The sequence below is a fragment of the Fusarium graminearum genome, chromosome 1 (genome assembly GCF_000240135.3).
Source record: "Fusarium graminearum PH-1 chromosome 1, whole genome shotgun sequence".
NCBI lineage: Eukaryota > Fungi > Ascomycota > Sordariomycetes > Hypocreales > Nectriaceae > Fusarium > Fusarium graminearum.
Window position 1 is genome coordinate 1164338 of NC_026474.1, and position 15969 is coordinate 1180306.

Consider the following 15969-nt stretch of genomic DNA (forward strand, 5'->3'; position numbering starts at 1 on the left):
AGTGTCAAGGGGTCTCTCCTTTCGCAACAGTCCAGTCTCAAGCTGTTTGTGGTTTCAACATCACCAAAAGGTTCCTTGTCTTTGAACTTATCGCTTTGCATCTCTTTTTTTGTTTTGTTTTGAGGGTCGCGACCTTCTCGCTACTCCCAAGTTTTCTTTCCCTTCTCTTGCACAGCGTGAAATTATCATGAAGTAATCAACAAACGCATCAGTTCTTTTTCCTCTACATATCAGTCGGCTAGCTTAGCTTAGTTGGCTTGCATTGCATCCCTCCCCTGCTGAGCATCTCCAACCCAAAAACACAGGCGCCCAACTATTCATTCACCATAATGTCGTCGCTTCAACCCAGAGGGCCCGACTCTGCAGTCGGCAAGCAAAAGGCAATTGAAGATGCAAAGAAAATGCAAAAGCTCGTTGCCGAGCAGTGTTTAAAAGTCGGAAAGGATCCTCCCCAGTACCGTCTTTCAGAGCTCATTGGCAAGGGCAGTTTCGGCCGTGTATACAAGGCCACTTCTCTAACATCAAACCAACTTGTCGCTGTCAAGATTATCGACATTGAAGAGAGTGATACCGTCAACCCCAAGCTTGCCGATACGTACAGCGATTTGCTCAAGGAGATTAACGCCCTGCAACTTCTTAGTGATAGCGGCGCTAAGAATATTAACCATGTCATTGACGCTCTTCCTGTTGGCCAATCTATGTGGATGATCACGGAATATTGTGCCGGAGGCAGTGTCGCTACTCTCATGAAACCAACCTCACCAGGCGGACTTCAAGAAAAATGGATTATTCCCATCTTGCGCGAGGTGGCAGAGGCCATTTATTGGGTCCATGGCCAGGGCATCATTCACAGAGATATCAAATGTGCCAATATTTTGGTTACCGAAGAGGGAAACGTGCAGCTTTGCGATTTTGGAGTTGCTGGTGTCATCGAAACCAAATTCGACAAGCGTTCGACTGTAATTGGTACGCCTCATTGGATGGCCCCCGAGCTCTTCGACAACAGTACTTCCTACGGTACAGAGGTGGATATCTGGGCTTTTGGTGCCATGGTATTTGAGATCGCATCAGGCCTACCCCCAAGTGTGGCTGCAGGTATGATGGATTTCAACAGGCTGGGCTCTTACCTCAAACAGCATCTCCCTCGCCTCGAGGGAGACCGATATTCCCAGGGCCTGAAAGACCTCGTGGCGTACTGCTTGGTTGATGACCCCAAGCAACGCCCCCCAATTGAACAAATCCAACGACACCGGTATATACACAACACTCAAGACGCGTATCCTACCTCAGATCTTGCACACTTGGTTAGAGGCTACAAGCTGTGGGAGGCACAAGGTGGTGTTCGCAAGTCTCTCTTCTCTGCAGGAGGAGCCCAGGGACCTTCTGACTTAGGTCTCCAGCTCTTGGATAACGACGAGTGGAACTTCAGTACAACTGCTGCATTCGATCAGCAAGTTCTTCAAACCGGCGACGCTCAAGCCGTCTTCGATGTTTACGGTTCCAATGTTGACTTCAGGCACGACGGTTTTGACGATGCTTCGCGCACTCAAAAGCCGAAAGGACGTCGACGCCCACCACCTCATCTTCCTTCTGTCAAGGCACCATTGGAAAAACTGTTTGACCCAAATACGATATCAAACTATGAGGACAACTCTCGAGCATACTATGGTCGCCCGTTCCCCCCACCTGTTTCTGATTTCCAACCCTCCCAACCTCCCCCAGCATCAGATTTGCCTTTGAGGAACGATTCATCCCAATCTCCTGGCGTGAGAGAATCTCTCATCGACCTTGACATATCCCTTGACGGCAGTAATCTCTCCGAGTTCGTCGACCTGAATACTATTCGGGCAGGCGACCCGAGAGCATCTACAGACTATGACTTTGGCGACGTATCTTATAACAAGCCACCACTCAGTGACCCAGCAGATATGAGCAACAACCGTCGAACACGAGATTGGAAGTTTCCATCGATGGCCGCACCACCCGCTTCGGCGAATCCCGAAATGTTCAGATTTCCTTTCAACGATGATGAAGGACCAAGCACCAGTCGTCTTATTCACCCACCCACAGAGCCACTCCAGCCTTCAGCTCAGTTTAACGACCTCGCAGTCCCCTCACCTGGAAATAACCGAGCATCATCGGGTAGTCTCATCGACTTGGATATGAGTCTGGCGGACCCTATCCCTATGGGCGACTACACCAGACCATCAACTTCACACTCTGATGTGGGATCTATAGCCGGCTCAGAGATAGGAGGAGCGGATCCTTTCCAGCTGGAAAAACACGCTTCTCTCTATGTCATGCCCAACAGTATACGAGAACCATCCATATACGTATCTGACGACTCTGAATATGCGACTGCTGTCGCGGACCTCTCGCTCAACGACCCTCAGATGAACTACCAGCAGACTCAGGTTCCGCTATATCAACAACCCCCAGCCCAATCGCAATCTCCAACCAATGGAATTACACTGACTGAAAGGCCATACTCCCTTAGCGAGTTCGCGGATACGGATCCTGAGTCGTTTGCTCCTAATACACTGGCCACTCCTGAGCTTGCATTGCAGCCTCCTCCACTTCAGCCTTTGCCAGATCTACCACCAGCTCGGGACGACTATCCACGCTCTTTTCAACAGCAATCTTTCCTGCCACCTGCCCCTACGGCGCCTGCTCCAATGGTTTTGGAAGGACAGGGCACGTCAGAAGATGTCAAGGAAGAGCTTCGACGTCTGGCTATGAGCTTGAGTGACCATCTCAGCCATGCAAACGCGTGCTTGTCAGGTCTGCCGCTTCGAAGAGCGAGTACGACCAGGTTAGAACCGGTAGAGACCCCATTGTAGATAAGTTTTGGCATACACCCTTGGACTTGTGGGCTACGAGATTGTGATATCAAAATTTGTGATAGATTTAGCAGTGTAGGAGACATTGATCTGGGGAAGGAAATTACTTGGTATGGAAATGATGTATGATCATAATGGTTAATTACGAAAAGAAAGTATAAAATTAGGTCTCGTTTCAACTTTGATGGTGTGTCTACTGAAATCCGATCATGTCTCCCATAAGTAAAGCTTGGTACTTTTCGATAGCCTCTCCAATCCTGATGAGTACACCTGCCGCCAACATTTTGACATCGTTCTCTTCCCCTCCATCCTCTCCCCTTGTTCTCTCAAACACCATGGAGACCCACTGCCTTGTCTCCATCACTTCTCTTCCCTGGTTCTCGCATAGCCGTCTCAAGTCGCCGCCGTTCACTTCAAGGAGCGAAGCCATGGCAGCCAACCAGCCCTTCGTGGCACCGAGATCACCCAAGACGTGCACACGAACGCCGAGCAGCAAATCCCACAGTTCAGATGTAAGTTGCGGCAGGGAAAGTGTCGAAGGTCCTGCGGCATGAACGATGATACCCAGTGTTTGTAGATAAAGCGCCAGAAGTGCGTGGTTGAGAATGATGGGTTTCGCAGAGCGAAGAGCAACTTGGAAGTGAGCAGCGAGCGGCGAGAAGAAAGATGTAGCGAGAAGGGCAGCTGTCGTGTTGGGGATAGCACGGACGCGAGGTTTAGCCTTGGTCTTGGACTTGTAACGAGCGGTGAATGTCTGAAGCTTCAGAACATCAGGCCCTGTATTCGCATCAGCAGCTTCTGCAGCTAGTGGAGCGAGGAATTCTGATGTTAGTGACTGCGAAATACTGTCGAGAGCATTTGCTGGAAGTGCTTTCAGTTGAGAAGATGGCAGTGCCTTGTTCTCGCCTGAAGGGCCAATGTATAGCTGCTCCATTTTTTCAGGAAGCCGCTTTGATGGAAAGGCAGCAGCCGACTCGTACTGTGAAGTCGCAAAGCCGGCCAGTTCTCGAGCTGACAAGCCCAGTGTAATGAGAACTGACGTTCGCTGATAGAGGGAGTAATCGCCTTCGAAGAACGTGCGTGCCAACCAAGGGGCCATTGTCTTGGGCTGGGAGATCACCAACGCCACCATGCCTTGCACTCGCAAGTCTTGGAAGTTTTCAATCTCAAACTTGTCTTGAATACCCACCAAAAGCCCAGCCAGCTCATCGGCATGGAAACTGACTTCAGTGCCATAGTTGGCCTTGCGTCGGATGAGGACTGGGGCGGTTTGGAGAGCAAGTAATTGCTTGTCATATGTTTCGGAATCTCGGAAGTATGAAATAAGATCTCTGACGTAGACGGGAGGCTTGATTTTATTGCGTTGGACCAGAGTTGCGTCGTCGTCGGAATCCTCAGGGTCTGAATCCTTGAAATAAGGAGCAAGATCCTCGTCCTCGTCCTCGTCCTCGTCTGAAGAATCGATCTCTTCGATTATGGCTTTGGGCTTGACTTCTGTGATGATGGGCTTCTTTTGCTTAGCTTTCTTCTGGGCAGGTTTGCTAGATGTCGTGTGTTTTCGTTTTTGGATAGTTGGCTCGATCGCGATGTTTGATAGGATAGGGTCGGTTGGCCCAACGGGATCAGATATCTTTGTGAGTCCCTTCAACTGCTGTGCTTCCTCTGTATCCGTCTCCTCCATCTTGAAGTTTAGCCTCTGCTTGCTGTCATCAATGAGAGAGGAGAGTGCTTCACCAACGACAAGACCGAGGAACTGTGCCCTTGATTGAGTCGCACCGATACGGTTAGAAATTGTGGTCATATACGTGCCAACTCGCATAAGTAAAGTTAGCTTCATAGGAGATATTCTGTGCATATAGCCAGCTGCCAAGAGTAGGATCTGGGTATGCACTGCCAGAGCGTTAGCAGGTTCACATTCCAGAGATGTTGGGGCAACCCTTACCATCCTGTTGCAGAATCGCCGAGTGTCTGATATACAACTCATCTCCAAACTGCGCAAGGCTCTTTTCTAGTACAGATGCAATGGCTTCTCGATCTTGAGAGAGCGTAGCTATTACAGCACGGCGAATACCTACTCCATCTCCAAGACCTGCACCTGAGGAGGACGCACACCATTCTATGAGTGTGTCTCTTCTGAATTGGTCGTTCAACGCCAACTCCTTCAGTAGTCCAGCTACTGCAGAAACATTGTCGTCCGGGGAATCATCATCTAGAGTCAGATGGTTCAAATATTTGCGCGAGAGGTGGTGCAGTAAAAGATGAATGACTTTCTTAGAAGACCGTGGCTGGCTAAGGGCAACTCTTGTGAATGTCTGTACTGAGCCTTCCTTAGAAAGAAGGAGACCGTCAATGACAGTTTTAATGAGGGTTTCTGTGAGAGAGCAGTAAGCATATGTTGATACCGAAGATGTTGTAAGATTTACCTGATTGATGCAGGGACAAAGACTTCTGGAATAGGTCAGAAGCAAAAGTCATGGCGTCTGCTTCAGGAGACGATCTGACCCATGAGACAATACTATTTCCCATCCATTTGCTGTACTGAAGTCCATCAGCAATCCACTTGGTTTCGTCCCTCTCTCGATCACGGCCGATGATTTCTAAAGCTTCGGCGGAAGTTGATACGATTTGGCCATTTGTCAGAATTGACCCCAACTTCTGAGACTGAACTCGTTGGAGAGCAGGGTTTACGATGCCTTTTGTCGATGCACTCCAGATTGCAGATATCGCTGCATGGCCGTCAAGAATAGCAGACAGCACACTCAAAAGAATGTTGGCATTCAGAGATAAATCGGTTCTCTTTTCTTCTCTCCCGCCCATCCGCGACTCCTGAATGAGAGTTCTGATCTGTGTGATCACAGCGTTGAGGCCAGTAAGACTTTGAATGCAGGCAACAAATAGCTCAGCATCTCGAGGGAGCGCTGCTGCTGACTGGGTAACGCCATCGAAACTTCCTTCAAGTAATAAGGTCCAATAATTTGGCGCAATTTCGGAGACGAGTAAGTGCACTATTAATGCGCTCTTGGGACTAGGCGTTGAAAGAGAAAAGTTATCGGATGAAGGTTTGGTACTCGTCAGAAACTGTAAAACTGAGATGAGACTATCGTAGCCGGGCTGGTTTTTTAGGATATCCACGGCATCGTCGGCTGTTGAGATGGCAGTGATCCTTCTTGGTTCTGGCTGGGGAGAAGATGTCTTGACTTCTGTAAAGAGTGGCTCTGTCTTTTTTCGTGGTTTGAGATAGGTGGTGCTCACGGGCGTGAGAAGATCGTCCATGTTTGTTGGTAATAACGAGTGTGAGGCAGTGAAATTGCCTTGAGATTCCACGTTGAAGTTAGAGCATTTCTTGAGTTTGTTCTTGAGTTTGGTGAAAGTTGTAGGTCTAAGTTGGAGTATTAAAGATGAACGGTTTGGTCAAGGTACGCTGACCCCCACCTTCACCGAGACTCACCGAGCCAGCCGTTCAGGTACTTTAGGCAATGACGATCCTCCCCCGACGCACGGATCCTTTGACAGAGCTCACCTCAAACTCTCTCTCTCTTCCTCCCTTCTTATTCATCAGGTCAACCTACATACCAAAGTCATTCTTAAATCTCGGAGATTCTTTGCAATCGACAAAATATGAGTTGCGACGTCCAATCACCAGCTGGTGGCCACCAGAATACGCGATGGTAACGTCTTGTCCTCCCGTGTCCTCCACTGCTGGAAGCTCAAGCTCAAGCTCAAGGTGTAGCTCTGGAGACTCTCAATGCTGACATTGATAAAAGGAAATATCTCGATCAGATCCGCCAAAATGCCGGGCCCTATACAGACCCTGAGGCCATTGCACCTGAAGCACTCGAAGGATTCAATACGTTGAAAGTTCTGTGAGTATTTCCATGCTGAAACCGTCAAGTTGGACGTCAAACTAACCTCACATAGTGTCATGTCAGTCATGTCTCCTCCACGATACCATGATCGCTCTACTGACTTCTAATACAGTGGTGCAGGTGGCCTAGGATGCGAAATTCTCAAGAACCTTGCCATGTCGGGATTCAAAAATATCCATGTGATAGATATGGGTTCGTCCACATTCATTCCTCCACTCATGAACGCTAACTTATATCGCTTTAGATACAATCGACATCTCCAATCTAAACCGACAATTTCTTTTCAGAAAAGACGACGTTGGCAAATACAAAGCCGAGGTCGCTGCTGCATTTGTTGAAAAGAGAGTAAAGGGTGTCTCCATCACAGCGCATAACAACCGCATCCAAGACTTCGATGAGGAGTTCTATAAACAGTTCCAGCTTGTCATTTGCGGTCTTGACAGCATTGAAGCCCGCCGCTGGATCAATGCTATGCTTGTTTCTATTGCCGAAGAAGGCGAGGACGCTGATGCCTTGAAGCCCTTGATTGACGGCGGTACTGAAGGCTTCAAAGGTCAAGCACGAGTTATTCTACCCACCATGACCTCGTGTATCGAGTGCCAACTTGATATGCACGCCCCCCGTGCCGCTGTTCCCCTATGCACAATTGCCTCGATCCCTCGACAGCCCGAGCATTGCGTCGAGTGGGCTCACGTTATTGCTTGGGATAAAGAGAAACCATTCCCAAAGCTGGATAAGGATGATCCAGAACATGTCACTTGGCTATTCCAAAAGGCCCTCACCCGTGCTCAGGAATTTGGCATCCCTGGCGTCACTTACTCCTTAACACAAGGAACTATCAAGAATATCATTCCGGCCATCGCTTCTACCAATGCCATCATCGCCGCCGCATGCTGCAACGAAGCTTTCAAGATAGCAACGAGCTCGGCACCGTGCCTTGGATTTCAAACAAATTACATGATGTACTCGGGCAACGATAGCATCTACACATACACCTTTAAGCACGAGAAGAAGGACGACTGTCCTGTATGTGGACGCCAGGCTCGCCCTCTCGAGGTAGATCCCAAAACGACACTGCAAGAGTTGATCGAATCATTCGCCATCAGACCCGAGGCTCAGTTGAAGAAAGCTTCGGTACGTGCCGAAGGAAAGACTTTGTACATGCAGTTTCCCCCGAGCTTGGAAGAACAGACACGTCCAAACTTGAACAAGACGCTCAACGAGCTTGGGCTCGAAGATGGGCAGCAGGTCGTCGTCACCGATCCTGCGTTCCCTCTCGAATTCAACTTTTTCTTCAAATTCAAGACAGCTTCCTAGCTCTACCCTATCCTTAGCCCAAATCGGCACATGGCGTTCAGGATTTTGGGCATCTTTCGGCGTTGGACATGTCAACCGGGAGTCTACAATGGAAAAACAGATGAATAGCAAAGATTAGAGGAGCAAGTATCGTCATGGAGTAAAGAAGAACGAGTGACGAGTATTATGATGTGGTCATGGTATCATTCCTTTTTTATCTAACCGTAGAGACCGCAAAACAAACTTCAAATTTCAACCAAAATACGATAAGAGCGCCAAACAAAACCCAGTCCCCGTTTTGATCAATGTAGCAGATTACCGCGCCATGTTGATAACTTGCTGCTCGAGCTTCTTACACTTAAGCTTTAGATGCTTAACTGACTCGAGGAAGAGCTCATCGCTGTCCCACTGCCCCGTGCTCTCGATGGAGAAGATAAAGTGGTCTCGTCTTCGGCCAAGCTTCACCTTGCCTTGGAACTCTTCATGACGGAGAGCCTCACGGCTGACAGTATCCTTCATGGCGTCGACGACCACCGCCTTGGTCTCGCCCTTGTGTCCCTCATAACCACTGCCGGTCTTTGCGGCATCCTCGGCTGTAACCTTCTCAAGCCCAATAACACCCTTGGGGAAACACTTGGCAAACTTCTCGGCGTCGGCTCCCAGGATGGGCTGGGTGATCGTAATGGTTGGTAGGAGACGGTAAGAGGCTGTTGCGACGGGGGAGAACTTGGCGTGGTCGGATCCAATACCCTTGTGCATGTGCATAGCAAGGTTGATGGTCTGTCGGGGTCGTAGCTTGGCAATCAAGATATCAGGGTTCGTGGGCGCAATAGCGTTCTCGCCGCTAAAGTATTCGGCCTGTCTGCCAGTGGGCACAAAGACAATGTCTCGCGCATAAACGTGGGCATTGTGGTACGCCTTGAGAGGGTCGTTCTCGGTAGGCGAAGCGTCCTCGTTGACGGTACATGTCACATTAAGCTCGAGGCGGACCGTGTTCCAGTCGAAGCAGCCTGCATAAGGATCGTCACCAGCCTCTGGCTTCTTGTGCCACTTGAGGAAGTTGTGCAGACCCTCGCGACCACCCTTGAAGGGAATAAGGCCAAGTCGGTGGGCGAGAACCTCGTCCTGAATAACGGAGGTGTTGTTCTCGATGTAGACGTTCTCGACGGCGAGGGTAGGAATCTCGGAGAGGAGGATACGGCGGAAAGCGTTTGCGAGCGAGGCGTCGATCCCGACAAGTGAGAAAGAGGAGAGAAACTGGTCGTTCTGGTGAAAGTTCACCGAGAAGGCGTCGCGGAAGCGATCAAGAGTGTACTCATTATCCTCGCCGGGGTGGTGTCCGGGATAATCGGTGGAGGAAATGTTTGTGACAGTTTCCTTGTTGATGCCAACAGTCTAGGCGCGCAAAAAGTTAGATTTCGAGATGCGATGACGAGCGAGCTCAATTGGTAGGTTACCTGACGGCGCGCAAGATCCTCTGCGGTGGGAGCGTTTCTCCACGCAGCCTGCTGTGTGGGAGCCATTGCAATAGTGCTGTTGTGTGAAATGTGTAGAGAAAATTAGTAGGTAGGTAGGCGGTGGTGGTGGATGTTAGTGGTGATGAGCGAAGCAAACAATAATTTTTTGAAGCCCCTCCGAGGTGAAGGCTCGGTGAGTGCAAGGTGAAGAAGGTGGAGCATCAGTGGATCCCGGTCGAAAAAAAGATGCAGTCGCGAGCGCGACACTTTCAAAGCTTGTCAAGGTAAGAGACGGGATGGCCCCACCTGTCTCCGAGACCGCCGACCGTTCCCGACCCACGTTTCGGGTCCTTCCAGTGCATGTGCTCCACCCCCGTGTAAGCTGCGAGTACGTACCGGGAATGACTGTGGTCTGATGCCATCAATGTCAGTCGAGGTGGCTTTGTACTATGCAATGGTGACAAGAACCCTTCGATATCGGTACTGACAATCCTTGGTCACATCATGGCCTGACGATGAGCGACTTCGGCTTTGCTTGCGCATGACCAATTACTTGGATAAACCCTTGAAGATTCATTTATACGTAAACCATCTATCAAAGCTCATCTTGAATCTTGACCAGGATGCCGAGATTCATCCCCTGCTTCTCCGTACTCGGCAGGTCGTTACTGAGCGTGGTCGACCACCGGGCCGGCCTCTTGAGATCAGCACACCCAATCACTCGTCGTCCATCGTCAGAGTTCAGACTTGTCAATAATGGGTGCTGTCATTGTAAGTGCAACGCAGTTCACCCTCCTCTATCCAGGGATCACGCGCACATTTCTCCCCCGCTAATACATCCCATTGCATCCCTATCGGGACGACCATACGACGTCAGTATGCCGTTGAGTTGAACTTAGAAGCCTTGCTTGATCCTTGTCCTCTCTTCCAATTTGATACTGCTTGCACATGCAGAAAAATGTTTCTGTATAATCCTCGCCAGATGCAACCGGTCCGGCCTTGACAGTGTGTGTTTATGATTTGATTTCGTGAAGTTTGACTATATAATACTTGACATCCCCCCTCCTCATCCGCTCAGCTCATATTCACCAATTCCATCATCATCAAGCAATTGATTAACTCAAGAACAACATTGACACTTATCAACAATCCAATCACCCTTCAAGTTCAAGATGCTTTCGTTCGTAAAGTAATTCGGCCCAGTTCTCAACTTACACCTCTTCGCTAATACTCATCCTCCTAGCTACACTCCCCGAACTCATCCCGAGCACAAGAACAAAGAGCATTGCCGGGTACACTCTGATCCAGCCAACATCCCACACGATGTCTCCCAGAAAACACCCGTCGCTGAGCCCAAGTCCTCCGTCCCACGATCTGCTGCTCCTTCTGCTCCCACAACTCAAGCTTAAGGATGAAGCATAGGCACAGGTCCCGAGAGGTAAAAGTCTTGGATTAGTTCAACGACCAAGGATACCCGCGGAGTGCAAGGCGTTTTTATTAGCTGGTTTGCTGCAACGATATGGATAATGGGATGCAATTGGCGTGCGTTTGTCTGTTAAACAGGCGCACTTGGTATAATAAAGGACACAACAGGGAAAATGAACCGTGGGCAAAAATACATTAGCTACCTACTTGGGTAGCTTGTTGGGATTTGATACACTATTTAATTTCTAAACTACAAATGCTTGTTTGCTTCATAACCTAATGATACTCAAACTGAGTCCGTGCCATTCTCATCATTCTTGATTATTCAATATCCTCCAAAGGCCAAACACTGACACCTTGTTTTTCGACGCTGGCCTTCAACTTACCCAAAACAGCCTGTCGACGAGCTCGTTGTTGCATCAAACCACCCTTCTCCTCTTGGCTGTAACCACTGAGCTTCTTGCGTGGGGTGGTAGCTCGTACAGATGCGCCTAGAGACATGCTAGCTGCAAAGCTGTGACGAAGATTGCGGACAGGGGTTCCTTCAGGAGAGAACATGACGCTTCGCCTTCCCTGGGGGGTTACCATTGGGGATCCTTCTCGGCTCATGGGGTTGAGTGTCGTCTTGCGCATCATGTTTTCGAGAACATCAATATCTCCGCTGCGCTTCTCCACCATGGTTGTCATTTTGCCGATTGTGCGTAGTACCGCATCGACCGTGGGAACATTTGCTTTACCCTTACCAGAAGCATTGGAGGCAGATGCCATTTTGGTCTTCAGCAGTGTCAACGATTCTTCAGCCTCAGCCAAGAGTTTCGAAAACTTGGCAAACTCCCGCCTAAGTTCATTCTGCTGTGTTGCTTGCTCCGCACTAAGGGGCATGGACTTTGTTGCCTCTGCCTGCCCCGGGTCGGTTCTGATCATCAGGATCTGCTTAAGATCTTCCTGCTTGGCCCGAAGGCGGTGCATATCTCTGGTAAGTTCGTGGCAGGCATCGAGCTTATCGTCCAAATCACGAACACGTCCACTCTGGAGATCACAGTGTAGCTCATCATCCAAAACCTCTCCCAACTCATCGATCTCACAAAGAACCCAATCTTCAGGGGATTCGAGATCATTCTTGTCGCGCCCACCTTCCTTTCGGTTGTCGGTGTGCCCCTTGATAAATGACTTTACAGTTCGGGCATTCAGGCCAAGGGTGTCAATCATCGAGTTGATATCTCGGTAAACAGCTTCAACCTGGCTTGGGATGCTCTCCTTTGCAGGAGGGGCGACGTTTGAGTGAGCAATAAACTCGTCCAAGGTCAAGCTTCCTTCAACTCTCGATGCCAGTAGCTTATGGACCTCATCATCTTCCTCATCAACCAATGGCTGAGTCTCTGCTGCCTCCTGTTTCGCCTTCAACTTCCGGTGCTGTGCCACAAACGGGTCTTCGGGTGCACGAGTGTCTTTGCTGGCGATTGAAGCTCCCATTCGAGACTGTCGCGATCCAAGGAGGTTTGAAGCAACTCCAGGGGCACTAACCGACCTTATGCTGTCTGACCTCTGGACTCTGTCTGGCACTGCGCTTCGTAGTGGGCTTGGGGAGCGAGGGCTGATCGCGCTGGGGCGCGGAAATACGGGAGCATTTCGGCCCAGTTCGCCAAAAAGGGGTCGTGATCCTTCTTGGTTTGCGCGAGAAGCGCCAAGAGTGTTACTTGGACGGCCAAAAGAGCTTTGAGGAGTGTAACCAGGGGAAAGAGTAGGGCTCAGATCTTTGGCCACGTCGACTCCACTACCTTCTGATCCATTGTCGTCCTCCTCCTCTCCCTCATCGTCAACCTCTTCATCTTCTCCCTCCTCCTCTTCCTCGTCCAATTCGTCCTCCTCATCGTCACTATCATCGGAGGGAGGCCCGGTCATGGCAGGAAAGAGGCTGGATGGCACCTTAGGCGCACCTTCTGGCTTGTCAAAGACGGATCTTTGTTTCAATGGATTGACCGGGTCGGGTGGCAAGGGAGCATCAGAGGCCACAGTAGGTTTGGAAACATTAACAAAGTCCGGCGGCAGGGGAGCATCAACAGCCTCGGCCGACCTGGATGCAGGCTGAGTTGTTTTGGAAGTGAAGTCCGGTGGCAGAGGAGCGGCCTCGGGCTTAGCCGCAGGGGGAGGCGATGCGAAAGGGTTATGCTTCGGGGTGGGGTCCGGAGGCAGGGGCGCATTGTCTTCCTCTTGCTTGATCTTGGGAGACTCGGCCTTGGGTGTCTCAGATTTCTGGCCAAATATTCCTATGTAGCTAGTCGGTTTCGGTGGGGTATTGAAGATGCTAGCTCTGGGTGTGTTTTGCTGTGATCCAAATAAGCCGCCGCTTGGTCTAGGGGTACTTGAGCTCGACCCAAACAGGCCGCCGCTGGGCTTCGGCGCTTCTGACTTGTTTCCGAAAAGCCCACCTCCAGAGCCGAACTTGGATGGTTGTCCAAAGGCCGATGCTTGTGGGGCGGGAGATGGAGCAATACCAAATTTGGACGGCGCAGGAGTAGTAGTAGGAGTGGTAGACTCAGGGCTCTGTTGCGAACCAAACACTGTGTCCTTAGGTTTTGATTGAGGAGTCTCCTCAATCGCTCCAGCGGTATCCATATCTTCTTCTCTTGGTGCAGGTGTTTCTACAGCAGGCCTATTATTAGGGTCTGTAAGAGCAGAACCAAAGTTGCTACCGAACAGAGAGCCGGTTGGCTTGGCGTTATCATCCTTGGCAGATCCGTCTGGCTTGAATGAGCTCTGAAGTTTGAAAGGTGTTGAGCCAAATGGACTACTGGAGGAAGCCTTGGCAGGGAAAGCAGTATCTGCATTGGAAGCCGATCCGAAGGGGCTGCCTGCTGGTTTACTTCCGCTACCAAAGACGCTGCTATTTCCTTTGTTGCTCATAGATGCAAAGCCACCTTTACTAGCAAAACTGGCGAATCCTCCTGAAGTAGGAGTAGCCGATTGCCCATCGGCTGCTGCTTTGCCAAAAGGACTCGTATTGTTGTTGTTCGCAAAGCTTGAAAATCCCGACTGGCCAAAAGCAGGAGCCGCAGCCGGCGCTCCGCCAGCTGCTGAAGCCCAAGGAGAGCTCTTTGATCCTAGCTGGGATGATTGTCCAAAGCCGATCGCGCTAGGCTTGCCAAATGCTGGGGCTGCAGAGGGGGCAGCGTTGCCGAAACCACTTGACCCGAACACGGCGCCTCCAGTGCTGGGAGCTGCAGTGGAGGCACTACCCCAGGGAGATGCCTTTTGTCCAAGCTGAGCAGCTGAGCCGAAAGCAGATGCCCCAGAACTTGCGAAAGGGGATGCTGAAGCTGCAGGCGCGGGCTGGGCGGCTGGCGCCGGTGTTGCAGGAGCCGTACCCTCAACCGCAGCCAAATGGGGATACGAAGTGCCTTGTCTGATTGAGTCGTTGTAAACTACCCACCAGGCACAGAGTACACCATCATGTGTAAGTGCCCAACATCCTGGCAGTGGACCTGGCGACTCTTCCAGTTCAACATCTGACGGAATAGGCTTGTAGACCTTGTCCTTTGCTGAGAGATCAAGCGCAACACCAACTGGAACCGCATCATCCATGGAATCGGTCATTGGTAATGTTGGTCGCTTGGTGTCGTCCAGGAATTCTGTCAGAGTAAACACCCCTGTGATGGATTCGGCGGGCTGATCTGTAGCCAGAGGAGTCTTGGATCGAGTCACAATACCCATTTCCGAGACGGCAGTCGAAGCGATAATGAGCATATCTTGGAGAGCAGGGGCGAAGTCGCGGAGACGTAGAATTGAGTGATGTGGTGCTTTGTCTGAGCCAAACGGCTCCACGGGGTCGGTCAACTGCTGGAAAGTAAAAGATGACGGCGGTTGGCGCGTGATGATGTGGTAAATTGATTTGGGTGGTGATTGGTTATTTGAAGCATGGATAGACAAGAACAGGTGATTCTCTAGCCAAGTAAGAGATGATACTAAATGATGTTAGCCTACTTCAGAATCAACTTTGTCTGCCTCCAGTTTACATACCATGAAAGTCGTCCATATCGGGGGGCCTAGGAATCTCTCCTTTGCCCTCTCCTTCCGGCGTCATCTGGAAGATGGTACCGTCGCCGAGACCGGCACACAGCTGCTTGCCCTTTGAACTCCAGCTAACACAGCTGACCTGGTTCTTCAGAGGGCTACTAATCTGTCGCTCTTTGAGATTCGCCATGTGCAAATTGCCATTGTTCGTGACGATAGCACATAATTCTGCCTTCTCGGGTGTAGGATTCGGGATCATAGCGCGCAACGTTTCACCGTTTGTTGACAGCTCAAAGGCGGAATTTGTTGATCCAGAGAGTAGGCTCTGGACTTCGTAGACGGCCAGTCCACCTCCAGATTCCGCCGAAAGAATCAGATAGTTCTCATCTGCGGTAAATGACAATTGCGAAACTCGCATCGGCATCGGAATCTTGAGCTGCGGCTCGAAGTTGCGGATATCTGTGTCGCCATCTTGGGGTGCTTCGAAGGCTTTTCTGACGGACTCGGTCGTGGCGATGACGACTTGGTCGGGTCCAGCAGCAGCGACAAGACCTTTGCGCGAAGCGATACTGAGCAACGACGCGGTAGAAGATGGAAGAGATTCCCACGGGGTTGTAAGGCGAACCTTTGCGTCGCCAGCGATAGAAAGAAAACCTAGATCCTAATACGGGTAACGAATGGTTAGCATCACGTCGTCGTCGGGAGTCAACAAAACAAGACAGGATAACGAGAATAACAACAAAAAGCCAAAAGTAATGCGCACTCACATCTGTTTGAATTGTCTGCAGAGGGGACCCAGTGGTGATCCCTCCTGCTCCTGCGTTACTCCCAAGCATGGTGTTTCCTGAATTGCCAAAGCCAAAAGCCATGACTGTTGCAGAGTAACCAACCTTAAAGAGAGGTCCTGAAGTTCATAAATTTGCCCGGCCTCTGCACAGGAGTGGGTTGGGTGACCAGGGAGCTCTGCGCGCAGACAGGTCTAGGCAGGTAGTGGTAGACTGGGGGACGTGCTTGTGACTGTGACGGGCTATGATTGGCTGTTGGTTGTGCCTGCCTACTAGCAATCGGTGACAA

At 50.5% G+C, this 15969-nt stretch overlaps 6 protein-coding genes across 6 annotated transcripts; 3 read left to right on the plus strand and 3 right to left on the minus strand.

Moving 5' to 3' along the window:
• Positions 1-329: 329 nt before the first annotated feature.
• FGSG_00362 (uncharacterized protein) lies at positions 330-2840 on the plus strand (the record flags this gene model as incomplete). The annotated part of the gene is made up of 1 exon (XM_011317719.1): positions 330-2840. One exon carries the CDS (start codon positions 330-332, stop codon positions 2838-2840), a length of 2511 nt encoding a protein of 836 aa, XP_011316021.1.
• A 193-nt stretch (positions 2841-3033) lies between these two features.
• On the minus strand, positions 3034-6113 carry FGSG_00363 (uncharacterized protein; the record flags this gene model as incomplete). The annotated part of the gene is made up of 3 exons (XM_011317720.1): positions 3034-4730; positions 4783-5211; positions 5264-6113. The coding sequence occupies 3 exons, from the start codon at positions 6111-6113 to the stop codon at positions 3034-3036; spliced, it is 2976 nt and encodes a 991-aa protein (XP_011316022.1).
• Positions 6114-6458: 345 nt separating this feature from the next.
• On the plus strand, positions 6459-8023 carry FGSG_00364 (NEDD8-activating enzyme E1 catalytic subunit; the record flags this gene model as incomplete). The annotated part of the gene is made up of 4 exons (XM_011317721.1): positions 6459-6508; positions 6605-6703; positions 6819-6898; positions 6951-8023. 4 exons carry the CDS (start codon positions 6459-6461, stop codon positions 8021-8023), a joined length of 1302 nt encoding a protein of 433 aa, XP_011316023.1.
• A 294-nt stretch (positions 8024-8317) lies between these two features.
• On the minus strand, positions 8318-9525 carry FGSG_00365 (DNA-directed RNA polymerases I and III 40 kDa polypeptide; the record flags this gene model as incomplete). The annotated part of the gene is made up of 2 exons (XM_011317722.1): positions 8318-9397; positions 9460-9525. 2 exons carry the CDS (start codon positions 9523-9525, stop codon positions 8318-8320), a joined length of 1146 nt encoding a protein of 381 aa, XP_011316024.1.
• Positions 9526-10535: 1010 nt separating this feature from the next.
• Positions 10536-11447, plus strand: FGSG_11757 (uncharacterized protein). Its single transcript, XM_011317723.1, has 2 exons — positions 10536-10648; positions 10703-11447. Exons 1-2 carry the CDS (start codon positions 10632-10634, stop codon positions 10866-10868), a joined length of 183 nt encoding a protein of 60 aa, XP_011316025.1. The 5' UTR covers positions 10536-10631; the 3' UTR covers positions 10869-11447.
• Positions 11084-15764, minus strand: FGSG_00366 (uncharacterized protein; the record flags this gene model as incomplete). The annotated part of the gene is made up of 4 exons (XM_011317724.1): positions 11084-11118; positions 11271-14825; positions 14902-15556; positions 15663-15764. 4 exons carry the CDS (start codon positions 15762-15764, stop codon positions 11084-11086), a joined length of 4347 nt encoding a protein of 1448 aa, XP_011316026.1.
• Between the last annotated feature and the right edge of the window lie 205 nt (positions 15765-15969).